General features: G+C 50.7%; 1 protein-coding gene across 1 annotated transcript; it reads left to right on the top strand.

Moving 5' to 3' along the window:
• Positions 1-1,828: 1,828 nt before the first annotated feature.
• Positions 1,829-26,190, top strand: MYO19 (myosin XIX). Its single transcript, XM_048482774.1, has 8 exons — positions 1,829-1,871; positions 7,789-7,921; positions 11,197-11,332; positions 12,214-12,362; positions 21,864-21,977; positions 23,803-23,935; positions 25,498-25,567; positions 26,070-26,190. Exons 2-8 carry the CDS (start codon positions 7,862-7,864, stop codon positions 26,188-26,190), a joined length of 783 nt encoding a protein of 260 aa, XP_048338731.1. The 5' UTR covers positions 1,829-1,871; positions 7,789-7,861.
• The last annotated feature ends 215 nt before the right edge of the window (positions 26,191-26,405 follow it).

Raw genomic sequence — 26,405 nt, 5'->3', positions numbered from 1 at the left:
CACCCCCCCCCCCCCCCACCCCCCCCCCCCCCCACCCCCCCCCCCCCCCACCCCCCCCCCCCCCCACCCCCCCCCCCCCCCACCCCCCCCCCCCCCCACCCCCCCCCCCCCCCACCCCCCCCCCCCCCCACCCCCCCCCCCCCCCACCCCCCCCCCCCCCCACCCCCCCCCCCCCCCACCCCCCCCCCCCCCCACCCCCCCCCCCCCCCACCCCCCCCCCCCCCCACCCCCCCCCCCCCCCACCCCCCCCCCCCCCCACCCCCCCCCCCCCCCACCCCCCCCCCCCCCCACCCCCCCCCCCCCCCACCCCCCCCCCCCCCCACCCCCCCCCCCCCCCACCCCCCCCCCCCCCCACCCCCCCCCCCCCCCACCCCCCCCCCCCCCCACCCCCCCCCCCCCCCACCCCCCCCCCCCCCCACCCCCCCCCCCCCCCACCCCCCCCCCCCCCCACCCCCCCCCCCCCCCACCCCCCCCCCCCCCCACCCCCCCCCCCCCCCACCCCCCCCCCCCCCCACCCCCCCCCCCCCCCACCCCCCCCCCCCCCCACCCCCCCCCCCCCCCACCCCCCCCCCCCCCCACCCCCCCCCCCCCCCACCCCCCCCCCCCCCCACCCCCCCCCCCCCCCACCCCCCCCCCCCCCCACCCCCCCCCCCCCCCACCCCCCCCCCCCCCCACCCCCCCCCCCCCCCACCCCCCCCCCCCCCCACCCCCCCCCCCCCCCACCCCCCCCCCCCCCCACCCCCCCCCCCCCCCACCCCCCCCCCCCCCCACCCCCCCCCCCCCCCACCCCCCCCCCCCCCCACCCCCCCCCCCCCCCACCCCCCCCCCCCCCCACCCCCCCCCCCCCCCACCCCCCCCCCCCCCCACCCCCCCCCCCCCCCACCCCCCCCCCCCCCCACCCCCCCCCCCCCCCACCCCCCCCCCCCCCCACCCCCCCCCCCCCCCACCCCCCCCCCCCCCCACCCCCCCCCCCCCCCACCCCCCCCCCCCCCCACCCCCCCCCCCCCCCACCCCCCCCCCCCCCCACCCCCCCCCCCCCCCACCCCCCCCCCCCCCCACCCCCCCCCCCCCCCACCCCCCCCCCCCCCCACCCCCCCCCCCCCCCACCCCCCCCCCCCCCCACCCCCCCCCCCCCCCACCCCCCCCCCCCCCCACCCCCCCCCCCCCCCACCCCCCCCCCCCCCCACCCCCCCCCCCCCCCACCCCCCCCCCCCCCCACCCCCCCCCCCCCCCACCCCCCCCCCCCCCCACCCCCCCCCCCCCCCACCCCCCCCCCCCCCCACCCCCCCCCCCCCCCACCCCCCCCCCCCCCCACCCCCCCCCCCCCCCACCCCCCCCCCCCCCCACCCCCCCCCCCCCCCACCCCCCCCCCCCCCCACCCCCCCCCCCCCCCACCCCCCCCCCCCCCCACCCCCCCCCCCCCCCACCCCCCCCCCCCCCCACCCCCCCCCCCCCCCACCCCCCCCCCCCCCCACCCCCCCCCCCCCCCACCCCCCCCCCCCCCCACCCCCCCCCCCCCCCACCCCCCCCCCCCCCCACCCCCCCCCCCCCCCACCCCCCCCCCCCCCCACCCCCCCCCCCCCCCACCCCCCCCCCCCCCCACCCCCCCCCCCCCCCACCCCCCCCCCCCCCCACCCCCCCCCCCCCCCACCCCCCCCCCCCCCCACCCCCCCCCCCCCCCACCCCCCCCCCCCCCCACCCCCCCCCCCCCCCACCCCCCCCCCCCCCCACCCCCCCCCCCCCCCACCCCCCCCCCCCCCCACCCCCCCCCCCCCCCACCCCCCCCCCCCCCCACCCCCCCCCCCCCCCACCCCCCCCCCCCCCCACATGGTTTGGGAATGAGAACTAAGAGACAAAACTTCACACGCCAGGTAAGTGGTGCAGTGTGTCGGGCACAAGGTAGACATTCTGTTGTTGGCTCAAATCTCTTATCTGTTTTTCAATAACATCTGTTGCCAGCCTTAATCCTAATTCTGATTTTTAAGTTTTAAGTAGATTTTAATTGTATTTTATCTAGCTTGGATTGGATTTTAAGTTATCAATAGGTGTTTTCATTGTTTATTAAATTGAGTTTTATAGGTTATGTTTTATTATTGCAAGCCGCTTTGAGCCTTTTTGGAGAGGGCAGCATATAAATCAAAATAAGTGAATAAATAAATCTATAAAAATATAAGTCTATAAAATTATGCATGGGGTAGAAAATGTTGACAGAGATAAATTTTTCTCTCTTTCTCACAATACTAGAACCAGGGGGCATCCATTGAAAATGCTGGGGGGAAGAATTAGGACTAATAAAAGGAAACACTTCTTCACGCAACGTGTGATTGGTGTTTGGAATATGCTGCCACAGGAGGTGGTGATGGCCACTAACCTGGATAGCTTTAAAAAGAGCTTGGACAGATTTATGGAGGAGAAGTCGATCTATGGCTGCCGATCTTGATCCTCCTGAGGTTGCAAATGGCTTAGCAGACCAGGTGCTCAGGGGGAGCAGCAGCAGTAGCAGAAGGCCATTGCTTTCACCTCCTGCATGTGAGCTCCCAAAGGCACCTGGTGGGCCACTGCGAGTAGCAGAGTGCTGGACTAGATGGACTCTGGTCTGATCCAGCTGGCTTGTTCTTATGTTCTTAAATAATTCCAGAGGGGTCTGGATCTGCGGAGGAGCCAGAAAATATGGGCAAAGCTGTTTGACTGGCCACTACGAAACAGCAAGTTGCATGAAGGGGCAGACATTTGAAAATCTCTCCAAGGTTTCCCCCTTCAGGTCCTCATGGGTTACAGGTTCCGTCCTCTGGACCGGCCTTTTCCTTTCAACCAACTCTCAAGGATTATCAGTATTTTGGGTCTCCTGCAAATGCTCAGACAGTGATTTTGGCAGCTTTCGGGGAATTCCCCCCAACTGTGAACAGGCCCAGGCTTTGGCTGCAGGTAGCCTAATCTGGTAGCCTTTATTTTCTATCCTGAAGCCCATTTCTTGTTTGATATGTCAGCCACAAACCTGCTATGCAGATCCCAGACTGTGTTTTCTTTGTGAACTGGGTGGCAGAAAGGAGAAAGAGGAGGGCTTCTTTAATCTTTCAGGCCGGGGTTTTGAACCTGGTTGTTATTGACAGAAGCAAGCTTGGTACACATAGCATGCAGCTGATGTAGTTGCGGAGTTTCATCATTGTGACAACAGTGTATTGTGTGTTAATGAGGGTGCAGATTGACCTGGATTGTGGCAACTCTGCAGGGTAGTGTTCTTATCCCCATAGTGAGGAGGCTGAGACTCAGGTTTGCCTCGACAGTTCTTGGAAGAGGTGAGATTTGAACCAGGTACCTTTCAGAGTTGCTGTGCTACACCAGCTTGTCGCAACGTGGATAACTTTTGCTGCACCAAACTAGAAATCCAACATAGGTTAACCGAGGTGTCTCTGGAAGCCTGCATGAAGTGGAGGATCTTTTCTGGCTACCTGTCCTGAGACTGTTGTGTAGGGCAGGGGATAAATCTATAGAGCCAGCATGGTGTAGAGCAGGTGCACTCTAATCTGGAAAACCGGGTTTGATTCCCCACTCTCCCACCTGAGCTGTGGAGGCTTATCTGGGGAACCAGATTATCTTGTGCACTCCAGCACACACCAGCTGGGTGACCTTGGGCTAGTCACAGTTCTTTGGAGCTCTCTCAGCCCCACCCACATGGTTGACCTTTCTGCATGCGTGAGTTTATGGATGTCTCAGTTTGGCCCCACAATTCCTTATGGGCTCCCAGTCCATACTTTACAGTAGCCTATAGAAAGGACCAGCCAGCCTCCACCGTGTCCTGTTTAGGAGCTTCCAGAGACATCTAGCTGTTCACTGCTTGATACTGTTCCCTTAGCGAGACACCTATGGATGCCATCGTGCAGTGATGGCGAACCTTTTCAAGACCGAGTGCCCAAATTGCAACCCAAAACCCACTTATTTATTGCAAAGTGCCAACGCGGCAATTTAACCTGAATACTAAGGTTTTGGTTTAGAAAAACAGTTGGCTCCAAGGCATGCGTTACTCAGGAGTAAGCTTGGTGAAGCAACCATGCAATACTTTGAATGGGTGAATCATGACCCTAGGAGGCAACCGAGGTTACTCCCAGGTAAAGGATCGTGCCCAGGGCAACCTAGATGTGTGTGTGGGTGGGTGTGATTTTCCGCCAACCCACATGACAACCTCTGTGCACGCGTGCCCACAGAAAGGGCTCTGAGTGCCACCTCTGGCACCTGTGCCATTGGTTCGCCACCACGGCCATAGTGCCTACCAGTACTTTCCCCAAGCTTTCCAGAAAGTTGGCAGGGCCACTGGGCACCAGTGTGAGTCTTAGGGACCACACTGGAGAACCCTGTCCAAGTCATAGGGTCTCAGGAGCCAGGCTGTGGCAGGAGGGGAGAGTACTACTCAGGAGTAGAAGCCCAACACTCCTTCTCCAGTACTTTTGTTCTCCCAGTGGCCGGATCGTACGTCCAATCAAAATATAGATAGCTCTGCCTCCAGCACCCGTTTTGGAATAATATTGGACCAGGGTCTCGGAGGCCCAAGTTTGAACCCCAGCTCTGCTGTGGGAACGCTCAATCTGATCTACTTCCCAAGGTGGTGGTTAAGGCGAAAGGAAAGAGAAGAGAACAATGTCAGCCGCTTTGGGTCGCCATCAGGAAGAAAGGCGGGGTATAAGCGAAGAAAAATAAAAACCAGTTGTCTGATCCAGCAAAGCAGTTCTCTCAGACCTGATAGCAGTCATACCCTAGTTCACAGGTGTCAAACTTGCGGCCCTCCAGATGTTATGGACTACAGTTCCCATCATGATGGGAACTGTAGTCCGTAACATCTGGAGGGCCACGAGTTTGACACCTTTGCCCTAGTTCAGTGATGGCGAACCTTTTCGAGACCGAGTGCCCAAATTGCAACGCAAAACACACTTATTTATCGCAAAGTGCCAACACGGCAATTTAACCTGAATAATGAGGCTTTAGTTTAGAAAAACGGTTGGCTCTGAGGCACACGTTACTTAGGAGTAAGCTTGGTGAAGCAACCGTGCAACGCTTCAAATGGGTGAATCATGACTCTAAGTGGGTTAACTCAGAAGCAAGCCCCATTGCCAGCAACAGAGCTTACTCCCAGGTAAAGGATCATGCCCAGGCTAGCCTAGATGTGTGTGTGGGGGGTGATTTTCTGCTCCCCCCCCCACATGATGAACTCTGTGCACGCGTGCCCACAGAAAGGGCTCTGAGTGCCACCTCTGGCACCCGTGCCATAGGTTCGCCACCACTGCCCTAGTTCTTCTGTATTAGGGTGGGAATCGGAAGCCTCGCCAGGTAAAATAGGTGAAAGGAGCAAAAGGGAGAGGGAATTGAGGGATAAACTCCTCTTTGCAAGGACAAGTTGGTAAATTAAAGGGTAACTCATCCACAAGGAGACAACAATAGGTTTTAAGAGATGAAGGCTGACTCATAGGGAGCTGTAGCTTCGTAAGATTATTACATCATTCTTCACGGTGGGGGGGTCTTAATAAATAGGCTGATTGGGGACATGGAACAAAAAAGTCAGCACGAAGTTCTGGCTGAGTCCCAACACAGTTTGCGATGCGGATGCTAGAGCAGGGTGGAATCAGCGTTCGGCAAGTGGGCATAGTTTTTCCCCTCGCGTCGAACTTTCCGTGAGCCACACCCTGTGCAGAAATGTTCCGGAGTTACTTGCCCTTTCCTGGCTCCTCCCCTTTTCCATTCTTAAAACAGCTGGAAAACTTTAAATTGCAAGTAGAGAACGCTGACTTTGCTCAGGGGCCCAAATCAAAGCATTGGATATCTTGCAAAATTGCAAAACGTATTTTTCTCAGTGACGTCGGCTGGGGATATTTTCACCCATATTTAGAACACAAATCTCGCACTTCTTTCTCTATGGCATGCTTCCAGAGATCTCAGGGAGGCTGTGGAAACCAAGAACAAGTACCTGGAGGCAGTTTTGGGGCGTATGAAGGCCAACATGCTGAGACTTAGGCCCCTTCCGCATATGCAAAATAATGCGTTTTCAAACCACTTTCACAACTGTTTGGATATGGAGCAGCAGTGGCGTAGGAGGTTAAGAGCTCGTGTATCCAATCTGGAGGAACCGGGTTTGATTCCCAGCTCTGCCGCCTGAGCTGTGGAGGCTTATCTGGGGAATTCAGATTAGCCTGTGCACTCCCACACACGCCAGCTGGGTGACCTTGGGCTAGTCACAGCTTCTCGGAGCTCTCTCAGCCCCACCCACCTCACAGGGTGTTTGTTGTGAGGGGGGAAGGGCAAGGAGATTGTCAGGCCCTTTGAGTCTCCTGCAGGAGAGAAAGGGGGGATATAAATCCAAACTCTTCTTCTTCTTCTTCTTCTTCTTCTTCTTCTTCTTCTTCTTCTATGTTTATAATGGACCGCAATTTGTCATCTGATTTGGATAAAGTGATATTTCTATTATCAAACTCCAACCCTCTGATTACATACAAATGGTAGTACCACCACTTTCTGTGGTTAAAAAAAAAAGTGAGACCTGAGATAGGGCTTCTTCAGTGGTGGCCCCGAGATTGTGGAACGATCTCTCCCCAAGGTGCATCAAGCATTTTCTTTGTATGCATTTAGAAAACTAGTAAAAGTGCATCTGTTTCCCCAGGCCTTTGGCTGAAGAGATGGTTTCCTTTTTCTGATAATATGCATTTTCAAATAGGTGTTATGATTTTTAAACAGGTTTTTATGAATGTTAAAGTTCTATGAACTTTGATAGGTTTTAATGGATTTTAAATAAGTTTTGTTGTCATATAGTATAATTATTTTTTGATTTATCAATATTGTATGGCTTTTATCTTATGTTGTAACTCGCCCTGAGACCTTTGGGCATAGAGCTGGCTAGAAATACATATTAAACAAATAAATAAACGTATAGCTTTTTGCCATGGCTGCCAGGAAAATACAAGTCAGACATCAGTTATCAGAACAGGTCTATTTGAGTTCAGCTACTGAGATAGGATCAGTGGTGGGATCCAAAAATTTTAGTAACAGGTTCCCATGGTGGTGGGATTCAAACAGTGGCGTAGTGCCAATGGGGCTGGGCGGGGCATTCCGGGGGCGTGGCATTGCTGGGCGGGGCTGTTGCAAGGACGCAGCCGCTGCGCCGGTCCTTGGGTGGGAAACGAATGCACGCAGGCGCAGGCTGCCACGCACGCTGGTGCACCTCCTGCTAGACTGCTTCAAGTTCTGTGCGCTACTGCTGAGAGGAGGGGCGTAACAAAGGCAAAAATCACGTGGCAAAATCACCGATTAGTAACCCCCTCTCGGCACACACAAATAACTAGTAACTAGGGTGCTGTGTGGTTTCCAGGCTGTATGGCCGTGTTCTAGCAGCATTCTCTCCTGACGTTTCGCCTGCATCTGTGGCTGGCATCTTCAGAGGATCTGATAGTTGGAAAGGAAAGCAAGTGGAGTATATATATCTGTTGGAGTGTCCAGGGTGGGTGGAGAAACATTGTCTGTGAGTAACAACGTCAGGAGAGAATGCTGCTAGAACACGACCATACAGCCCGGAAACCACACAGCACCCAAGTGATTCCAGCCGTGAAAGCCTTCGACAATAACTAGTAACCTGCGAGAACCTGCTGGATCCCACCTCTGGATAGGATGAAATGTTGTATATTAATTGTGTACCTGGTTTTTTTTAAAAAAAATTCTGAATTGGGATGGCCTTTGGCTTTGAGCAATAAGCACATTCATTCATTCACTTGTTCTGTTTCAGTCATTTCATTCATTCTTTGTTCTGCTTAGGGCTGCCAGTCTGCTTTGCCGGATCTTCTGCAATCTAAACTCCGTAAAGACTGCATGGTGGCAGCGGAGTGGAATGCACTCACCTGGGCAAGCTTCGGAAAATGGGGAAACGAGGGGGGAGCTGCCAAAGCAGGTATGTTTATGAAAAAACTAAGACAGGAGTGTGGAGAATCTCTCAGCGGAGCCAGCAAGTTATGTGGGGAGCAGGTCCAAATGCAGCTTATGGTCACAGGAATGCACTTGATCACCTTAGACCACAGCATGATGCCGGCAGGGGATGATGGGAACTGTAGTCCATAACATCTGGAGGGCCACGAGATTGACACCTATGCCTTCAGCCCGCAAGATACAAAACAGTGTGCCAAGCACAATGCAATAGAGCCGAACAACTCAAAAATTCAAAATTGGCACACTGACCTGGATTTGTAGGTAGACATCATTTACAATAATTCAAAGCAACATTTACTCAAAGTTATTTTTTTTATAAATGCTTTATTAAATTCAATCAGCAGTTACAGAAAAAGAAAGACAAGTAGAATGATTAAAATAAGTAATTCGGTTACAGTTCTATGAATTGACCTAACTACAGATTTTTATCACAATTATACAGAATTACCAAAATAAAGAGAGAGGGAGAGAGAGAGAGAGGGTTTGTTGTAAAATTATCAAGATGAGATAAGAGTTAAAAAAGAGTAGAAATAATGAATAGAGGGAAAGAAATAGCGAGAAACACGTTTATCGTGCTTCTTGTCCTTTTTGTCTAGCATTATTGTTTATAGGACTCTCAAAGTTATTTTTTCATTGCTATTGCGCACATATAAATCCACTTACACTAATGCTAACCCTATTCTAATATACTATAATGAAAAAATTAAAGTACATAATATATCTAAAGTGCCAGTGTCAATAAATCACATCAATGTACAATTTCATCATTTCGTTCAAGATATGATGACAAAGGTCCATATGAGACTTCAAACTAATGAGTTCCAAAAATTTCTTGGTATGTCCATATTTTGTATGGTTTCAAAATGGAACTACACAAATTTTCACCAACTGTATTGACAAACAATTATTCACAAGTCCATATGAGACCACACTGTTCAATTCCAACGGAAATTTTATATCTCCATTTTTTTGTGATTCCCAAATTGAACTTCATAATAAAGCTGAATTCTCCTGTGCCTTGAGTCCATTCATAGATGGTACATGGAAAAAATGAGAATCCTGTATAGAACCGCACCACGCATCTGAATGCGTTTTCGAAGGTATCTTCCTCAGTATGCCGATTCTCAATAGCTTGATTTCATCCTGGGGTTAACGTTCTTCTATAGTGTCATCTTTCCCCTAGAGAATACTATAGAGAATCGGTATACTAAGGAAGATACCTTTCCCCTAGAGAATCGGTATACTAAGGAAGATACCTTCGAAAACGCATTCAGACGCGTGGTGCGATTCTATACAGGATTCTCATTTTTCCATGTACCATCTATGAATGGACTCAAGGCACAGGAGAATTCAGCTTTATTGTGAAGTTCAATTTGGGAATCACAAAAAAATGGAGATATAAAATTTCCGTTGGAATTTTTATTGGTCTGATATGGACTTGTGAATAATTGTTTGTCAATACAGTTTGTGAAAATTTGTGTAGTTCCATTTTGAAACCATACAAAATATGGACATACCAAGAAATTTTTGGAACTCATTAGTTTGAAGTCTCATATGGACCTTGTCATTATATCTTGAACGAAATTATGAAATTGTACATTGATATGATTTGTTGATACTGGCACTTTATATATATTATGCACTTTAATTTTTTCATTATAGTATATGAGAATAGGGTTAGCATTAGTGTAAATGGATTTATATGTGTGCAATAACAATGAAAAAATAACTTTGAGTAAATGTTGCTTTGAATTATTGTAAATGATGTCTACATACAAATCCAGGTCAGTGTGCCAATTTTGAATTTTTGAGTTGTTTGGTTCTATTGCACCTATGCCTTTAGACCAGGGGTCTTCAAACTCGTGGCCCTCCAGATGTTCATAGACTACAATTCCCATGAGTCCTACCACTTGGCCATGCTGGCAGGGGCTGATGGGAATTGTAGTCCATGAACATCTGGAGGGCCATAGTTTGAAGACCCCTGCTTTAGACCAATGTTTGCTCTGACTGGCAACAGCTCTCTCTAAATATCAGAATCAGATCACCTGATCCTTTTAACCAAGCACATTCTCTGCCACTGAGGCACGTATCCTCCCCTGCATACAGGCCACTGTTTGGAAACCATTCCTGTGGCTTATCACCTACCATCTAGCAACTCTTCCCTTAATGCAGTCAGTCTTTTGCTTTGGAGTGTGGAAGGAGATCCATTTGCTAGCAACCTCCCCCATGGAGGTAAATTTTACCTGTGTGCTACTTTTGAATGTTCCAAGTGTTTCGCAAACATTTTGTAAGAGAGAGAGAGAGGTTTTGCAGACGGCAACAAAGTCGGTCGAGGGTCTGGGGCACAATTTCCAAGAGAACGAGGGCGGAAGAACAGGGTATATCTAATTCGGGTAAGAGAAAATGAAGGGGGACGCGATCTCTCTCTCCCACTACCTAGATGTCTATCGCGAGAGGGAAAAGATGTTCCAGAAAGCAAGTCTAGATCAGCAGGCTGAAGTGGACATTGGTTTGGCATTCCAAAAAGCCAAACCATTCAGAATGGTGAGAACTGTTCAGAACTGAGACCCCACCTAGGGAAGAGGGATGCTTTCAAGCAGAGACATCCTCCATCGGGGACGTTTGAAACTTTGGTTTTCCCTGTTGAACACCTTCCAACTCTAAGACTTCTACAGACATCCTTGCAACAGTCCTGCAAGGTAGGTCAGTACAGGGAGTTAGACATGGACAGAAAGAGCATGGCTTGTCCAGTGGAAGCAAAATTCGAACCCAGAGGTTCCCTAATTCATAACCTCACTGCTGCTATAAATTAGGGAACCTCTGGTTTGAATTTTGCTCCTGCTGCTCATATATAAAAGCTTACAAGGATCTGATTTGCCAGCTCCAATAGAGAAAAGTGAGACTTTTTATTTAAAAGTGATGCTGAAGATTTAATTTCATTTTGATGCATCATAATAATAATATTAATATTAATAATAATATTAATAAGGTCAAGTGCTAGGAAATTCAGGGCTTAATAGTTAATATTTGGTGGAGAAGAAACAGGAAGTCTATATGAAATAAATGCTTTATAATTTGGTGATTTGTGTGTGTGTGTGTGTGAGTTTGAACTTTTATTTTGTAGTAGAAGCGGCTGGTCTGCCGTGTCGCACGATTTAAGTGTTGCTGCTTTTGCAGGATAGTAGAAGACTGTGACCGTGCGCTTAGTCCCTTTGTGGCATTCTCTGTCTCTGCTTCCAGGTGAACGGCCCAGAAAGCTGCAGAAATGGTGTCGGCGGCCATCTTGGGGAGGAGGTGGAATCCTTCCTGAGTGACGCTGGCTCGCTCGACAGCTTTGATGACCTTACCAAAGTGAATCCTGTCACCACTGCGACAGGTATGGCCTGAAAGGAGATCAGCACAAGTCACAGGCAAAGGACGCTTAACAGCAGTGGCGTAGTGGTTAAGAGCAGGTGCATTCTAATCTGGAAGAATCGGGTTGATTCCCCACTCTGCCGCTTGAGCTGTGGAGGCTTATCTGGGGGATTCAGATTAGCCTGTGCGCTCCAACACACGCCAGCCGGGTGACCTTGGGCTAGTCACAGTTCTTCGGAGCTCTCTCAGCCCCACCTACCTCACAGGGTGTTTGTTGTGAGGGGGGAAGGGCAAGGAGATCGTAAGCCCCTTTGAGTCTCCTGCAGGAGAGAAAGGGGGAATATAAATCCAAACTCCTCCTCCTCCTCCTCTCCTTCCTTCCTTCCTTCCTTCCTTCCTTCCTTCCTTCCTTCCGTCCGTCCTTCCTTCCTTCCTTCCTTCCTTCCTTCCTTCCTTCCTTCCTTCCTTCCTTCCTTCCTTCCTTCCTTCCTTCCTTCCTTCCTTCCTTCCTTCCTTCCTCCCTCCCTCCCTCCCTCCTTCCTTTCCCTTCCTTCCTCCCTCCCTCCCTCCCTTCCTTCCTCTCCTCCTCCCCTCCTCCCTCCTCCCTCCCTCCTCCCTTCCTCCCTTCCTTCCTTCCTTCCTTCCTTCCTTCCTTCCTTCCTTCCTTCCTTCCTTCCTTCCTCCCTCCCTCCCTCCCTCCCTCCCTCCCTCCCTCCCTCTTCCTCTTCCTCTTCTTCTTCTTCTTCTTCTTCTTCCTACAACAACAACAACAACAACAATAATAATAATATGGGAAGGCGCCTTGGTGCTGGAGGTGATCACATCCCTTGTCTTATACTGTGGGGGAAGTTGGAATAAAAATGCACAGGAGCTGTTGATGAAACATTCCGTTTTCTCCTTCAGTCCTGAAATGCTTGCAAGCCAGGTACACCGCAGACGTCTTTTACACCAACGCCGGCTGCAGCCTCGTGGCCGTCAACCCCTTCCAGCCAATGCCGTCACTCTACTCGCATGAACTCATGAGAGACTACCATGCTGCCCCCCATCCTCAGGTGAGAGAGGAGACTGTCGAAACAGTCATTGGGGCTTTCCCCACTTCAGAAGGGAGCTAAGGTCGACTCGGTTCCCTTCAGTGGAGGGTGATTCCAGGCTGTCCCCACAGCAACTGAGTTGGCCCCCTGGAACCGAGCTAAGTGGGCGGGATCATCTGGGTGCCTGTTTCGCTCCTCGGTCGTGATTGGCGCTTGTGTTACGGCGGGAAACGGGGGCGTTCTCTTTTTTTACAGTTTTTACAGTTTACAGTTACATGCGCTTTCTGCCCGCCACGACTCTCCCGTTCTGCGCATGCCACAAAAGCGGCTCGTGATTGGTTGAACGGATGAGGTGTCGTTTCGATGCTTCCCCACTTCGAAGCTTCGAAGCGGTATCGACCTTGTTCCGGCAGAAAAGTGTAGCTCGTAACTGCGACAAGGATGTCACAGTTTGGGGGGGGGGGCTGAGACAAAACAATGTTGAGCTCGGTGGCAGTGGGGATTCACTGAGGCGAACCTAGGTAGAAACCAGTACAACTCCGTCAGTGGGGAAAGCCCCATTGTCAACCAATCAAAAATGACCTTGTTGAACTTGGACCAGTAGAAGTCGAGTTTTGATGCTCTGGCCTAGCACAGAGGCTGTTTTCCATCCCTCTCTGTTGTCAAGGATCACCATGGGAGGGTTTCTGGGAGTCTCGCCCAAATAGCAGCCGCAAGAGATGCTAAGTTGCTAAGCTGTGGCGTAGCGGTTAAGTGCAGGTGCATTCTGATCTGGAGGAACCAGATTTGATTCCCGGCTCTTCCACCCTGAGCTGTGGAGGCTTCTCTGGGGAATTCAGATTAGCCTGTACACTCCCACACACGCCAGCTGGGTGACCTTGGGCTAGTCACAGTTCTTCTGAACTTTCTCAGCCCCACCTACCTCACAGGGTGTGTGTTGTGAAGGGGGAAGGGAAAGGAGATTGTAAGCCCCTTTGAGTCTCCTACAAGAGAGAAAGGGGGATATAAATCCAAACTCCTCCTCTTCTTCATCTTCTTCTTCTTCAGAATGGTTAAGATCAGATGAGGGAAGCATTTTCAATACTAAGAGCACTGTATAAGTGCTGTGTGAAATGTATAGTGATTGTCCTTGGATTACCCAAGCCCATATAGACACCATTATACCCAGGCCCAGCAACAACCGTTTCCTAAACTGAAGATTCTTTCTTTTCTATCAAGAAACTGGTTTTCACGGATCCTGAGATCCAACTCTAGATAATTTCAGACTAAGATGCTGGCAATGAGTCAGCTTTAGATTGTAACGGGTATCCAATATTAAACACAGATCCACCAGCAACAACCCAACAAGGGTATATCCGGTGTTGTTACCCGTATGTTGTAGATCGGGGGTTGATGCAGAGAGCGACAATGGGCTTTTTCGCACACACGGTTTGTTCTTGAATTAAGGCAATCGGTGTTGACATCCTGACCTTTTTGTTGCTGTTTCGTCGCTCTAGATCATTCACACATCACCAGGTTGTTGTGGATATTCTTGTTGCTTCAGAAACCTCTTGGTTTTGCATTGCCCTGGAATGCAGTACAAACGAGAGTTCCGATTGGCTGTTGTGCCATCCAAGGGTGTTGTAAAGGATTCAATAGTGTTGATGGTGAAGTAACCTTGAGTGCATTTCACAGCCCGGGCGATGGGCCAGCTTCATCGGCGGAGACTTTATCTTTGCGCGGGAGATGAAGACTCCGTTCCCATGGGAAGCAGGAGGGGGGATGGGGTGAATGGTGTTATAACCTGTGCTTCTGGCGGGAAGTGTCATTCCTGCCACTACGTGTACGTGAGCTTTCTAAGATGTCTTAATAAACGGACTTTACATCCAAAGAAGCCTTTTATTTCTGCTTCTAATGGAATTCCCTTACATTGTGGCAGGAATCCAATTCAATATATTCCTAGTACAGTGGACCTCTGGTGTCTTGACATGGAGGAGGTTGGGAATGTTACTACTTGCGGAAGGTCGCGGTAGCCCCCAAAGTTAGGGCTCCGACCTTTCCCTTCTGGATCTGGAGGAACCGGCAGGAGAAGCGGGCCTCGCTGGTGGCTCTTTCCTGTCCTCGTATCAGCCTAACGAAGTCTTCCCTTTACTCCGTTGGAACGAGGGACGTGACGACGCACCATGGGGACTTCCATGGAGCCGTTTGGGGGCGCTTGTCTATGGATCGAGCGCCTGTGGATCGGATCTCTGCCCGTTTTCGTGTGGATTACAAACCTCAGATGCAACCTGTCATGGAGGAGACGGGCCTGACCACCTTTCATGTGGCAACCCAGGAATCCCATTGAATCGATTCCTGGACTTCGTATTTTTAGTGATGCTCCCAAAAAAGAACCACCGTGGCACAGTTAATTGGGGCCCGTCCGAAGCGATACTGGGACTAAACCTGGGATTGGGAGGGGTATCCGTATTCGTCTTCCAATCCGACCCCCCTGATCCCGGGCCTGTGCATCGCACCTGAGGTGCCCCCGGGAGCCACCGGTGGCTACTGCGTCTCCGGCGTCTCGCTTCTAGACGCACGGAAGAGTCCGAAGAAAGCCTGCACTCCCAGCCGGATCTGTTCCCTCTCCCATCGAAGGAGACCTGGGATGAGGAAGTGCTGGGGCTACCGCGTAGATGCCCAAGAAGCATGGACCCGGGAACGCTAGCTATGGGAGGAGGGAACGGGCACAGTTGCAGCAAGAGCGCCAAAACCTGCAGAGGGACCGGGAACGGCAACGCAAAGAAGTTCAGGCCTCGAAAGTTGGACCGCGGCTAAAGATGCGCTTCCAACGCCAATATGCTCAAAATCTGTCAGTCCATGATAAGCAAAGTCCTGGAACACTCTAGACTGGATGGCTAACGGTAACGCTAAAGCGCTTCAGGTTCCTATACGCGAAAAGCGAGCTCAATTGAAGCTCTTAAACGGGACGAACTACTAAATTGGAACGAGAAAAAGCTGCTCTGCATGCTAATTCGGATGCATTGATCCGCAGCGAGAGGGAGCTGGCTGCGCTGGAGAGGGAGCTAAGGAGGCAGCAGACCAGGAAGCCCCAAGTTGAGCGCCCATATACAGCAATGATCACGCTGGCGCCAGGGGGGGCCACGTGACCTGGGTCCTGCTTACCCAAACGCCAGCCGCACCGTCAGCCAGCGCTCGATTCCTCGCACCCCCCAGACAACAGCTGCTCCGCCCAACCTGCTCAACCCCGCGCAACCACCGCCCCAGCAGGCGCCAAGAGCCATGGAACGGGGCTACCATCGGCCCCCGATACCAGCCCGTTTCGATGGGACCGCTTCCAAACTTCCCTACTTCATTTTGCAACCCAATGCCCACTTGGAAGACTATGATGATTTATACCGCTCTGAGCGCGAAAAAATACCGGGACATCGGCTCAGTCCCGGGATGCAAGCAGCAGCCGATTGGTTCAGGACTCTTTTGGATTTGCAGGAGATGAAGACTCTCGTGACGGTAACGCATTCCTCCAAGCCTTAAGCGCGCGCTCCCACGCTCCAGGCGCCGAGAATGAAGCTATCCGTGACCATCAACACCTTATCCAGCAAGGCAACCGCCCGCTGGCAGAATTTGCCCGCGGACTTCGTAAGGGCGGTTGCTCGACTTCCTCCTGAGTGGCCTGAACGCATGAAATGCGAACACTTCTCGGATGCTGTGGACGGGTAAGCTATGCGTGAAACGGTGTTTCTTTAATTCGGGTTCCTCGTGACCATTGGCGGATTGGATCCAGTTGGGGTCCCAGGTATGCGTCTCGCTTGGAATAACACGCTCGTGCCGGAGGCCGCCCACGCCTAAAACCCACCACTGCGCCATTCAAGCCAAGCCCAGCCGCCTCTACCAAAACCACCTCTGAACGCCGTCGCCGACTGGGATTGTGTGTGTCTTTACCGCGGAGGGCTGTAGGTCATCTAGCCAGCCAACTGTCCTAAGAGAAACAAAAACCAACCGCCTCCAGCTACGCGCACTCCATTCCTGCCAAGCCGCCACGCAGATCAGGGGTCAGCCTCCGACGGGCTCGCCTAAAGCGGTCACCGAAGGCTACCCAGAGGAGGGGGAAGCGGCTGTTTTGCCTTTCTTCAGCCCCCCCATGGACATGGGGTCCGACTCCTGACGCGGTGAGTGAAGGTAAAGCTCCCATTACTGTCCAAGCGTTTCTTGCCAACCCCGCTAAACACACTGGTGATTATAGCCTCGGCCCTTGTGGACTCTGGCTCCTAATTCGCTTAATGCGGCTCCCAGGTGGCAGGAGAGCCAGGTCTGGACCAAATTCCCCTGGCTAAGTCTATGCCTGACACCCGTGGACGGTAGCCTCCTCGGGAACGGTAAGGACCGGCCCAGTTCAAAACACAGCCGGTTCTCCTCCGTCAAGCAGCCGGCCTCATTGGGTGAAAATTAGTTTTATTTTGGCGCCAGTGGCCAAACACTCCATAGTTTTGGGCATGCCATGGTTATTGTTACATGAACCAAAGTTCATTTGGAAAGAACGGATCTTAGAATTCACTGACCCTCCCTGCGGTTAACATTACATGAATTGGGGGGAAAACCTAACTTCTCCTGACACACCCCCCTCCCTGGCTTTCTTCAGCGATTGCTCCCGATTCTATTGGCAACCTAATTCCGGCGTATCATGATTTAGCCTGAGTTTTTCAGGAGCAGGAATGCGATCAGTTAAGCACCCCACAGAGACAATTGGACTGCAAAATCATTATACAACCAGGGGCTTAGAACTGCCCAAAGGTAGAATCTACCGCATGAGTCCCAGAATGAGGAGAAGGAACTCCGTGGCCTCTTGGATAAGAACCCCGGCCCACGGGTTCATACGGCGGGCTACCAAATACGCACACGCTGCCCCTGCCTTTGTTTGTAAAAAAGAAGTATGGGTCTTCACGGCTTTGCACAGATTATCGAGATCTCAATGCGGCCCCTCTGTCACAATAAATACACCTCGCCTTTGATCAAGGACCTTTTAGATGCACTCCGCAAAGGGCGCATTTTACTGCTAAATTGGACTTTAAGAGAAGCTTACTACAGGGTCCGAATTGCTGAAGGCTATGAACACTTGACCGCGCCTAATCACAAAGTTTGGACAGTTTGCCACTACTTGATAATGCCATTCAAGTTAAGTGGGGCCCCCTGGGCCTTTGTGGCGGCCAGGCCTTAATAACTAAGTTCTCCATGATTTATTGTACAAGGGAGTTGTGGTATACTTAGATGACGTGCTTACTTTACTCACAAACCATAGACGAGCATCAAACATTGGGTCGAGAGGTACTGAAACGCTTTGCTCTACAATTCCTCCTCTTTGCCAAACTCTCCAAAATGCTGTTTTCACCAGACCTCCATTGACTATTTGGGTTAATGATCCTCACCGAGGGCTTCTGGAAATGGATCCTGCTAAGATTGACGCTAAATCAAATGGCTCGCTCTACCCAACCGCAAAGAGCATTCCAATCTTTTCTTGGTTCGGCTTAATTTCTACCGCGGATCTATACCCCAACCGGCTGAACTGACTCTCCCTCTCAAGCAGACCTCTTACGCACTAAGGGGTAAAGATCCACTGTCCGCCAAGTTCGGGGCCCCTCTTTCCTGGTCCGAGTACGCCAAACAGCCTTTCAACTCTTAAAGTCTGCCTATAAGCATCACCTAACCTATCCTAAAGCACCCTGACCCAGATCTCCAAGGCTTGTGGTTCAATGAGATGCCTCGGACAGCTAAGCAATTCTGGCGCAGCCCCGTTGCAGAAAAAAATAAAGATGGTAGGCTGGTTCCGTGGTGCTTATTTGTTCAAGAAATTCTCTGGCGCTTGAACCTGGGCTGGACTGTAGGGGATAAAGAGACCAAGTGCCATTAAAAGTAGCACTCTCCACTTGGCGACACAGCTGGAGAGGGGCTAAACACCCCTTTCAGGTTTGGTCGGATCACAAGAACTCCGGGTGAGCTCTTCCTCCACCCCCCTCAAGATGTCCGCAAAACAGTCCTCCCCTGCTGGCACACATTTTCTTTCTCTCGTTTCTCTTTTACAGTCCATTTTTTCCCCGGAAAGCACCACAACTGGCTGGACGCGCTCACGCTCTACCCGGGGAGGGGGGTGGAGCTGCCTCACGCAGACATTCCACGCGACCGTTCTCTCCCCCTCCCAGTTGGGGCTGGCTGTCACCCGATCTCAAACGCCCACTCCTCCTCCCTTCTTCACCCCATTCCCAGTCTCGTCTCTCCTTTCCTGCATGGAACTCCAGGATGGGCTGCCTCGAGCCTCCAGCGGAAGAAGGTGACTCCCACGCGCTTGGAGAATGGAGTTTGGCTGAGGGGGGAATGCTGGTACGTGGTCCGCGCCTCCGCAAGCAGGTTCTTGAAGCTTGCCAATGATGCCCGCTCGGCTGGACATTTTGGTTTTCTGAAAACTCTGTAACAATTGGCCCACCGACAGTTCTGGTGAAGGCGCAATGCGCTATGACATTGAGGCATTACATTAATGGCTGCTCTGGCTGCAGAAGCTTAAACCATAGGAAAGCCCCAAGGACTGTTGAAACCTTTCCCGGTGGCCTCCCGCCCTTGGGAAGTTATCTCCATGGATTTACATTACGGATTTGCCCGAAAGTCATGGCAACACGGTTTTGTAGGTGGTGGACTTATTTTCTAAACAGTCGCATTTTATTCCATGTGCTTCCCATCCCCTCCGGCCCTAAGTTGGTAACACTGTTCATTCAACATGTTTACCGGTCCATTGGCCCCTACTTCGGTGGTCTCCGAAGGCCCCCCCAATTCACTTCAAAGTTCTGGAAGGCGCTTTTGGGGTTGTTAGTCGGCCCGGCCGTCGCCGCCGCCTACCACGCTCTTCAAAAGTGACGGCGAGACCGAGAGAACTAACAGAACCCTAGAGCAGTATTTAATGCGAATATACACTAACCACCACCAAGACAATTGGTGCGAAAGCTTATTCCGCTTGGCGGAGTAATTTGGCAACAATGCGGTTCATAGCAGTACAAAGAAAAAAACCCTTTGAAATTGTGGGTCTGGTCGCTCCTTCCCGCCATGGCATACAACTACCCGCTGCCGCTTTGGACCCTCCAGAGTTTCAATAATGGATTTCTATCCCTAGCCGAGGGATGGAAAACGGTCCAGACCGCCTTACAACATGCTATGGACTCTAAGCTGCAAGCGGATAGCCTACCGGGCCGACTTCCCTCTGCGCAGGGGTCTTGGGTGTATTTATTCACAAAAAATCTTAGAGACGTGCGTATACCTTCCAAACTTGGCAAAAGATTCGCGGGACCTTTTCAGATTTACTAAAGTGCATCACGATGTCACTGCCCAATTTAGATTTTGCCTTAACTCTCTTAGTAACATTCATCCTGTCTTCCATTCCAGCTTGCTCAAGGAGGCTCCCGCGCTCCGACAAAGCCTGGCGCACGACCTACCGGAGAGGCCCCCCACCGACTATTATTGATGGTCATAAGCACCACGTAATTGACGCCATCCTGTATTCTCGCATGAATCGCAAACGCCAGTAAGATGGTAGTCTCTTGGGTGGGAGATTCCTCTGGGTATAATCAATGGGTTTAGGCCGAAAATATTGATTTCCCAATTTATTTCTGCTTTCCAATCACTTTCCACATGTAAACCTGGGGGGGAGGGGTCTTCTATGTGGGAGGCAGGGATGTAAAGCGATTCAATAGTGCTTGATGGTGAAGTAAATCCCTTGAGTGTATTCCTGTTGTGCCCGCATGTAAATTTCGATGGGCTTAGCTTCCATCGGCGGAGACTTTATCTTTGCTTTGATGATGAAGACTCCGGCCCTACAGCAGGAGGGGAAGTTCGCGGCAACTCCGCGCTCTTCTTATGAAGGCGGCTCATTCCTGCCACTACGTGTACGTGAGCTTTCTAAGATGTCTTAATAAACGGACTTTTACATCCAAAAAGCCTTTTATTTCTGCTTCTATGGAATTCCTTACAGGTGTGTTCCGTGTGACGCTTGGCCCCCGTCATCATGAGCTAACGAGTTAACGAGTCAGCGTGATTTCACTATCTCAGTGTACCACTGCGTTGAGAACTCGCTATCTCGAGATATCGGGGCGGCGTTGGAAGCAATGCACTGCATGAGCAACTGCGAGGAGGGGCGGGAGGAGAGTGGGACGGAAACGAAACAGTGAAATGTGCGCACGTCCCGCCTTTCCGCCCCATCCTGATTGGTTGGAGGAAATCGCCTCACCAGTTTGTTCCCTCGCAAACGCTGAAACCGCGCTGAACGTCTTTGCACCATACCACCAGATGGTGGGGGGAATCCGTTTTATCCAAGAAAGTTGCACAATTATCGAGCGACAGGAAAAATGTGAGACAAAGGCTGAAATGAGCGACAGATTAGGGGTCGAGGCACATTACGGCTCAAGTGTGTGTGAAAAAAAGGCAGAAACCGTGACGACCTCATATATTAAATCAAGAACAAACCGTGTGTGCGAAAAAGCCCTGTTTAGGAACATTAAGACATGAATCCTGGAATGTTCTGGGTCACCTGGCACCTTCTGCATGGGCAAAGTACAGCAGGTTGCAGTTGGGGTTAAGCAACCTGCGTTGTTGTTGGGGCGGTCACTGCCTGAACAGAGTCCACAGAGGCAATGCAGGCCTTCACACAGAGGCACATTTTTTTCACACATAAGAACATAAGAACGAGCCTGCTGGATCAGAGCAGAGTTCATCTAGCCCAGCACTCTGCTACTTGCAGTGGCCCACCAGGTGCCTTTGGGAGCTCACAGGCAGGAGGTGAAAGCAATGGCCTTCCCTCTGCTGCATAGCTATTGAAGCCAGGCAGGTATGGACCTCCACAACCATGCTGCCGTCCCTGTGCCCCTCCGTAGCTACGCAGCAGAGAGGTGGGGACTGAAAAAAGGAAGCGCGGTCAAATAATGTACTTCCCAGGGAAGCCGTTTGCTGCAATCCATGTTAAAAGTAAAGAATCGCTGATAGTGCGATTCTTGAAAAACCTGGGTTGCGTGTGTGTGTGTGTGTGTGTGTGTGATGGACATGAAGCAGACTTGTGATGTTCCCCCCAACACGGGTGTTATACTGGTGGGCCACTGCGAGTAGCAGAGTGCTGGACTAGATGGACTCTGGTCTGATCCAGCAGGCTCTTTCTTATGTTCTTATGTTCTTACTGTGGTTAGCCCGTGTTTATTGGCTCGTGTGGAAGGGGTCTCTGTCATGCTCCATCGTACTGCCCTCGTCTGATCCCAATTTAGGTCCACAAGGTCTAATCCAGGGGTGGCGAACCTATGGTGCTCCAGATGTTCATGGACTACAACACCCATCGGCCCCTGCCAGCATGGCCAATTGGCAGGGACTGATGGGAACTGTACTCCACGAACACCTGGAGCACCATAGGTTGGCCACCCCTAGTCCAATCCCTCTTATTAAGAAGTTGGGAACTAATGCTCAGTTATACCCAACTATGTCTTCCTTCCCTCCAAGTGTCATTGGTGTGCTCTGATTTTCTAGGAATTAAAACCTCACATTTTTGCGGTGGCCGAAGAAACCTACCGAAATGTCAAAAGCCAGATCCCACCTGTGAACCAGTCCATAATCGTTAGCGGCGAAAGCGGTGCAGGGAAGGTAAGGGAAGAGTTTCACGAAACGCCTCTCTGGCTGGCTGCGTGCCCATCTCTGGACGCACCCTTTCGCTGGCAGCCTGCATGTGTCGAGGATTCTGCAAGGTTTCTTCTTGTTGTGTCAAAAATCGAATGCATTTTTACTGTTCCTAAAAGCTTCAGTGGGTGCCATACGTTTTCTCCTTGGAGATTACAATGCTCATACAACACGTATCTGACAACCATTTTAAAGTGCTAATTTATTCCCATTTTATTACTTTATTACTTTTAACTGTATTTTTTTAAAAAAATATATTATACCAGTACACTAAACCAAATTGGTTCATTATATTTTGCTTTTAACTTGCTAAACAGATCTATTTTTATTGCAATTTTATATTAGATTGTATTTTTACATTGATGTGTAGGGGTATTTACTGACATTTGCTCTGGCTATTTCTTAAAAAAAAATCTGAAGTGATTTGAATCCCTCGAAGTCAACCTTCAAGTTATGTGGACTATTTCCTTGCTACTGAACTAGAGACTGCAGAATGTGTCTGTGAAAATCCTGATCTATCTATGCCTATTAAAGGTTAATAAAGATAAAGATAAAGCTTCAATGGGTTGAATCCTGTGGATCTGTTCTGCTAGTGAAGGAGCTTCCTCCCAGCAGAAGGCTCCTTCAGCCAGAGAACGTTCTTGAGATCCAGTGCGGCGTAGTGGTGAAGAGAGGAGGACTCTCATCTGGAGTTTGATTCCCCCCTCCTCCACCTGAGTGGTGGGCTCTATCAGTGACTCATGCCAGTAGGTGAAGACTTTGGTTTTGTTTGGCAATTTCACTGCAAGGGTTACTAGCCCTCCTTCCTGGTTCTGGTGTTGTTTGTTTGTGGGTTTTTTTATTGCCTTATTTTATAATTTTAACTTTATTTTAATATATTGTCGAAGGCTTTCACGGCCAGAATCACTGGGGTGCTGGGTGGTTTCCGGGCTGTATGGCCGTGTTGTAGCAGCATTCTCTCCTAACGTTTCGCCTGCATCTGTGGCTGGCATCTTCAGAGGATCTGATGGTAGGAATGGAAAGCAAGTGGAGTATATATACTGTGAGGTCAAAAGGTGAGGCCATCTGAATAGAGTAGCCTGGCATGTGAGTCGCAGAGAAGTCTGTAGCCTGGGAGTAACAATGAAGATAGCAAGGTCAATAGGTGAATGGATCTGAATAGAAGTATCCTGGTCTTTGTTCCCTTTGATTGCTATAGTCTATAGTTGTCCTGTGTTTGTGTGGAGCTGATCAGTCACTGTCTTGATTCTAGAGTTTTTCAACACTGGCAGCCAAATTCTGTTCGTTTTCATGGTTTCTTCCTTCCTGTTGAAATTGTCCATGTGCTTGTGGATTTCAATGGCTTCTCTGTGTAGTCTGACGTAGCGGTTGCCAGAGTGGTCCAGAATTTCTGTGTTTTCAAATAATATTCTGTGTCCAGGTTGGTTTATCAAGTGTTCTGCTATTGCTGATTTTATTTTAATAGTTTAAATGTTTTTTTTTTAATGTTTTCCACCTGGAAGACCCTGGTTGGGTGAAAAGGTGGCATACAAATGTCAATAAATTTTTATGCCTAATAAAGGTTTTGGATTTGGATGTAAATAAATATGCAACACACCCTTGCAGAGTTGCACTCCAGGTATCTGCTGCTTTGGATAGATCACTCACCAGTTTTAATGCTGGCAAATTGCCACTTGTCTCAAAAGCAACCCTCCTCGAGTGATCTTATTCAAAGCAATCTTTCCCCCTCCCTGGCATACCCCTTGCTGGATGAATGCCAGCCAAGGGCTCCTCTTTCTGGTTTGTTTTCCAGACCTGGACGTCACGATGCCTGATGAAGTTTTACGCTACTGTAGCCTCTTCGTCCTCCGCCCCCGAAGGCAGCGTTGAAGTGGAGAGAATAGAGAAAAGGGTGCTGGATTCTAATCCTGTGATGGAGGCCTTTGGTAAAGATGAACGAATAAGCATAAGCATTTTATTGTCATTGTGCACGCACAACAAAATTTACAGCAGCATCCCTCGATGCACACAATTCCAGACTCATGCCCCATCATCACTGTCCCCTTCCTCCACCCATCCCTACACAGCCCCAAACACATCAACACGAAGCCGCGGAGTTCATCATAGCCACAGCTCTCGAGTAGAAGCTGTCTCTGAGCCTCTTCGTCCTAGTTTCGATAGACCTGTATCGTCTGCCGGATGGTCACAGTTCAAAAAGAGAGTGTGCCGGATGAGACGGGTCTCTCGGAATATGTTGGGCTTTCCTTAGGCTTCGGGAATTATAGAGTTCTTCCAAGGAGGGGAGAGGGGAGAATCGACGCAGAGTACACTTCAGCCGATAACTTGCTATGGGAAATTTTGTTTTAGCACCACTAATCATCGCTTGTGTTGTTCTGAGTGGTAAACAAGATCTGTCTCTGCCCCCAAGAAGTTTCCAGTCTCTCATCGGCCACAGAGGAGTTGAAAAGGGAAAGCGATAAAAATGATCCCATTTCAGACATTTTGAAGCAGCGCCTGCTTTCTCCACTTAATGTAGTTTTTGGCAAAATGGCAGTCTACCCTGTTTCCCTAAAAATAAGACATCCCCAGAAAATAAGACGTAGTAGAGGTTTTTCTAAAGTGCTAAATATAAAGCATCCCCCGAAAGTAAGACGTAGCAAAGTTTTTGTTTGGAAGCATGCTCGTCGACCAGAGCTGTGGAGCAGAAAAATAAGACATCCCCTGAAAATAAGACATAGCGCATCTTTGGAAGCAAAAATTAATAAAAGACACTGTCTTATTTTCGGGGAAACACGGTAGTTACATCTTAGAGATCAACAAGGTATCCAGGATATATAGCTTTTGAGAATCAGAGCTCCCGACGTCAGATAGGAGGAGGAAACAAGTAGTTTCCTTTTTGTATTTGATGAAGGAAGCTTTGGGTCTCAAAAACATATACCCTGGAAACTTACTTGATTCCCAGTTTGTTGTCTTTAAGGTGCTGCTGGGCTTCAATATTGCTCTTCTGCTGCCAACCAACGCAACTACCCGCTTAAAATTGTTGAAGAGAGTTTTGGCTCTTGAAAGCTATATACCCCCCAAATCTTGTTGGTCTCTGATGTTGTACTGGACCTCGGTCTAGCTCAGTGATGGCGAACCTTTTCGAGACCGAGTGCCCAAATTGCAACCCCAAACCCGCTTGGTTATCGCAAAGGGCCCACACGGCAATTCAACCTGAATACTGAGGTTTTAGTTTAGGAAAAATGGTTGGCTCCGAGGCATGCGTTACTCAGGAGTAAGCTTGGTGGTAGTCGGTGGTTTTCCTTTGAAGCAACCGTGCAACTCTTCCAATGGGTGAATCACGACCCTAGGAGGGTTTAGAAGAAGAAGAAGAGTTTGGATTTATATCCCCCCTTTCTCTCCTGCAGGAGACAGGAGAGGAAGGGGGGATATAAATCCAAACTCTTCTTCTTCTTTTCTTGAATACATTGGTAATGATGCCTTTGTCTGTTTCCCGCTCTGACTTCAGGAAACGCATGCACTCTACGGAACAATAACAGTAGCCGTTTTGGGAAGTACATCCAGCTTCAACTGAGCAGGTATCACTAGAGTTTACTAGAACCAGGGGGCATTCATTGAAAATGCTGGGGGGAAGAATTAGGACTAATAAAAGGAAACACTTCTTCACGCAACGTGTGATTGGTGTTTGGAATATGCTGCCACAGGAGGTGGTGATGGCCACTCACCTGGATAGCTTTAAAAGGGGCTTGGACAGATTTATGGAGGAGAAGTCGATCTATGGCTACCAATCTTGATCCTCTTTGATCTGAGATTGCAAATGCCTTAACAGTCCAGGTGCTCGGGAGCAACAGCCGCAGAAGGCCATTGCTTTCACATCCTGCATGTGAGCTCCCAAAGGCACCTGGTGGGCCACTGTGAGTAGCAGAGAGCTGGACTAGATGGACTCTGGTCTGATCCAGCTGGCTTGTTCTTATGTTCTTAAAGAAGGACGCTGTGGTCTCAGAGTTGGTTAATGTTGCTACCAATGGGTAGAGAGCTTCATTTTAAGATCAAGCAGCAACAATCTCTAACCTCTTACAGATCACAGCATCTGACCAGCGCTTCCATTCAGACATTCTTACTGGAGAAAACCAGAGTTGCCTATCAGCCCCCTCAAGAAAGGAACTTCCATATTTTCTACCAGGTTTGTACCAGGATTTAAACCCAAGACTCCCCCCACCCACCCCCCTGGTTGGGACAGGGGTGCTTGCATGGGCAATATCTCTGCAAAGGATCCAAAGATGGGCTAACAATTGTTTGTTTAATGTATTGTCGAAGGCTTTCACGGCCGGAATCACTGGGGGGTTGTGTGGTTTCCAGGCTGTATGGCCGTGTTCTAGTAGCATTTTCTCCTGACGTTTCGCCTGCATCTGTGGA

The sequence above is a fragment of the Sphaerodactylus townsendi genome, unplaced genomic scaffold (assembly GCF_021028975.2).
Source record: "Sphaerodactylus townsendi isolate TG3544 unplaced genomic scaffold, MPM_Stown_v2.3 scaffold_22, whole genome shotgun sequence".
Classification (NCBI taxonomy): domain Eukaryota; kingdom Metazoa; phylum Chordata; class Lepidosauria; order Squamata; family Sphaerodactylidae; genus Sphaerodactylus; species Sphaerodactylus townsendi.
Note: the sequence above shows the minus strand (reverse complement) of the source record. Positions and strands in the feature narration are given on the sequence as shown.

Excerpts from the sequence above, each read along its gene's own strand:
- MYO19 (XM_048482774.1), top strand. The coding sequence starts at position 7,862 with ATGCACTCACCTGGGCAAGCTTCGGAAAATGGGGAAACGAGGGGGGAG. Across the intron at positions 12,363-21,863 it reads ATGCTGCCCCCCATCCTCAG|GAATTAAAACCTCACATTTT; the intron begins GTGAGAGAGGAG and ends CTGATTTTCTAG. Across the intron at positions 25,568-26,069 it reads ATCCAGCTTCAACTGAGCAG|ATCACAGCATCTGACCAGCG; the intron begins GTATCACTAGAG and ends AACCTCTTACAG.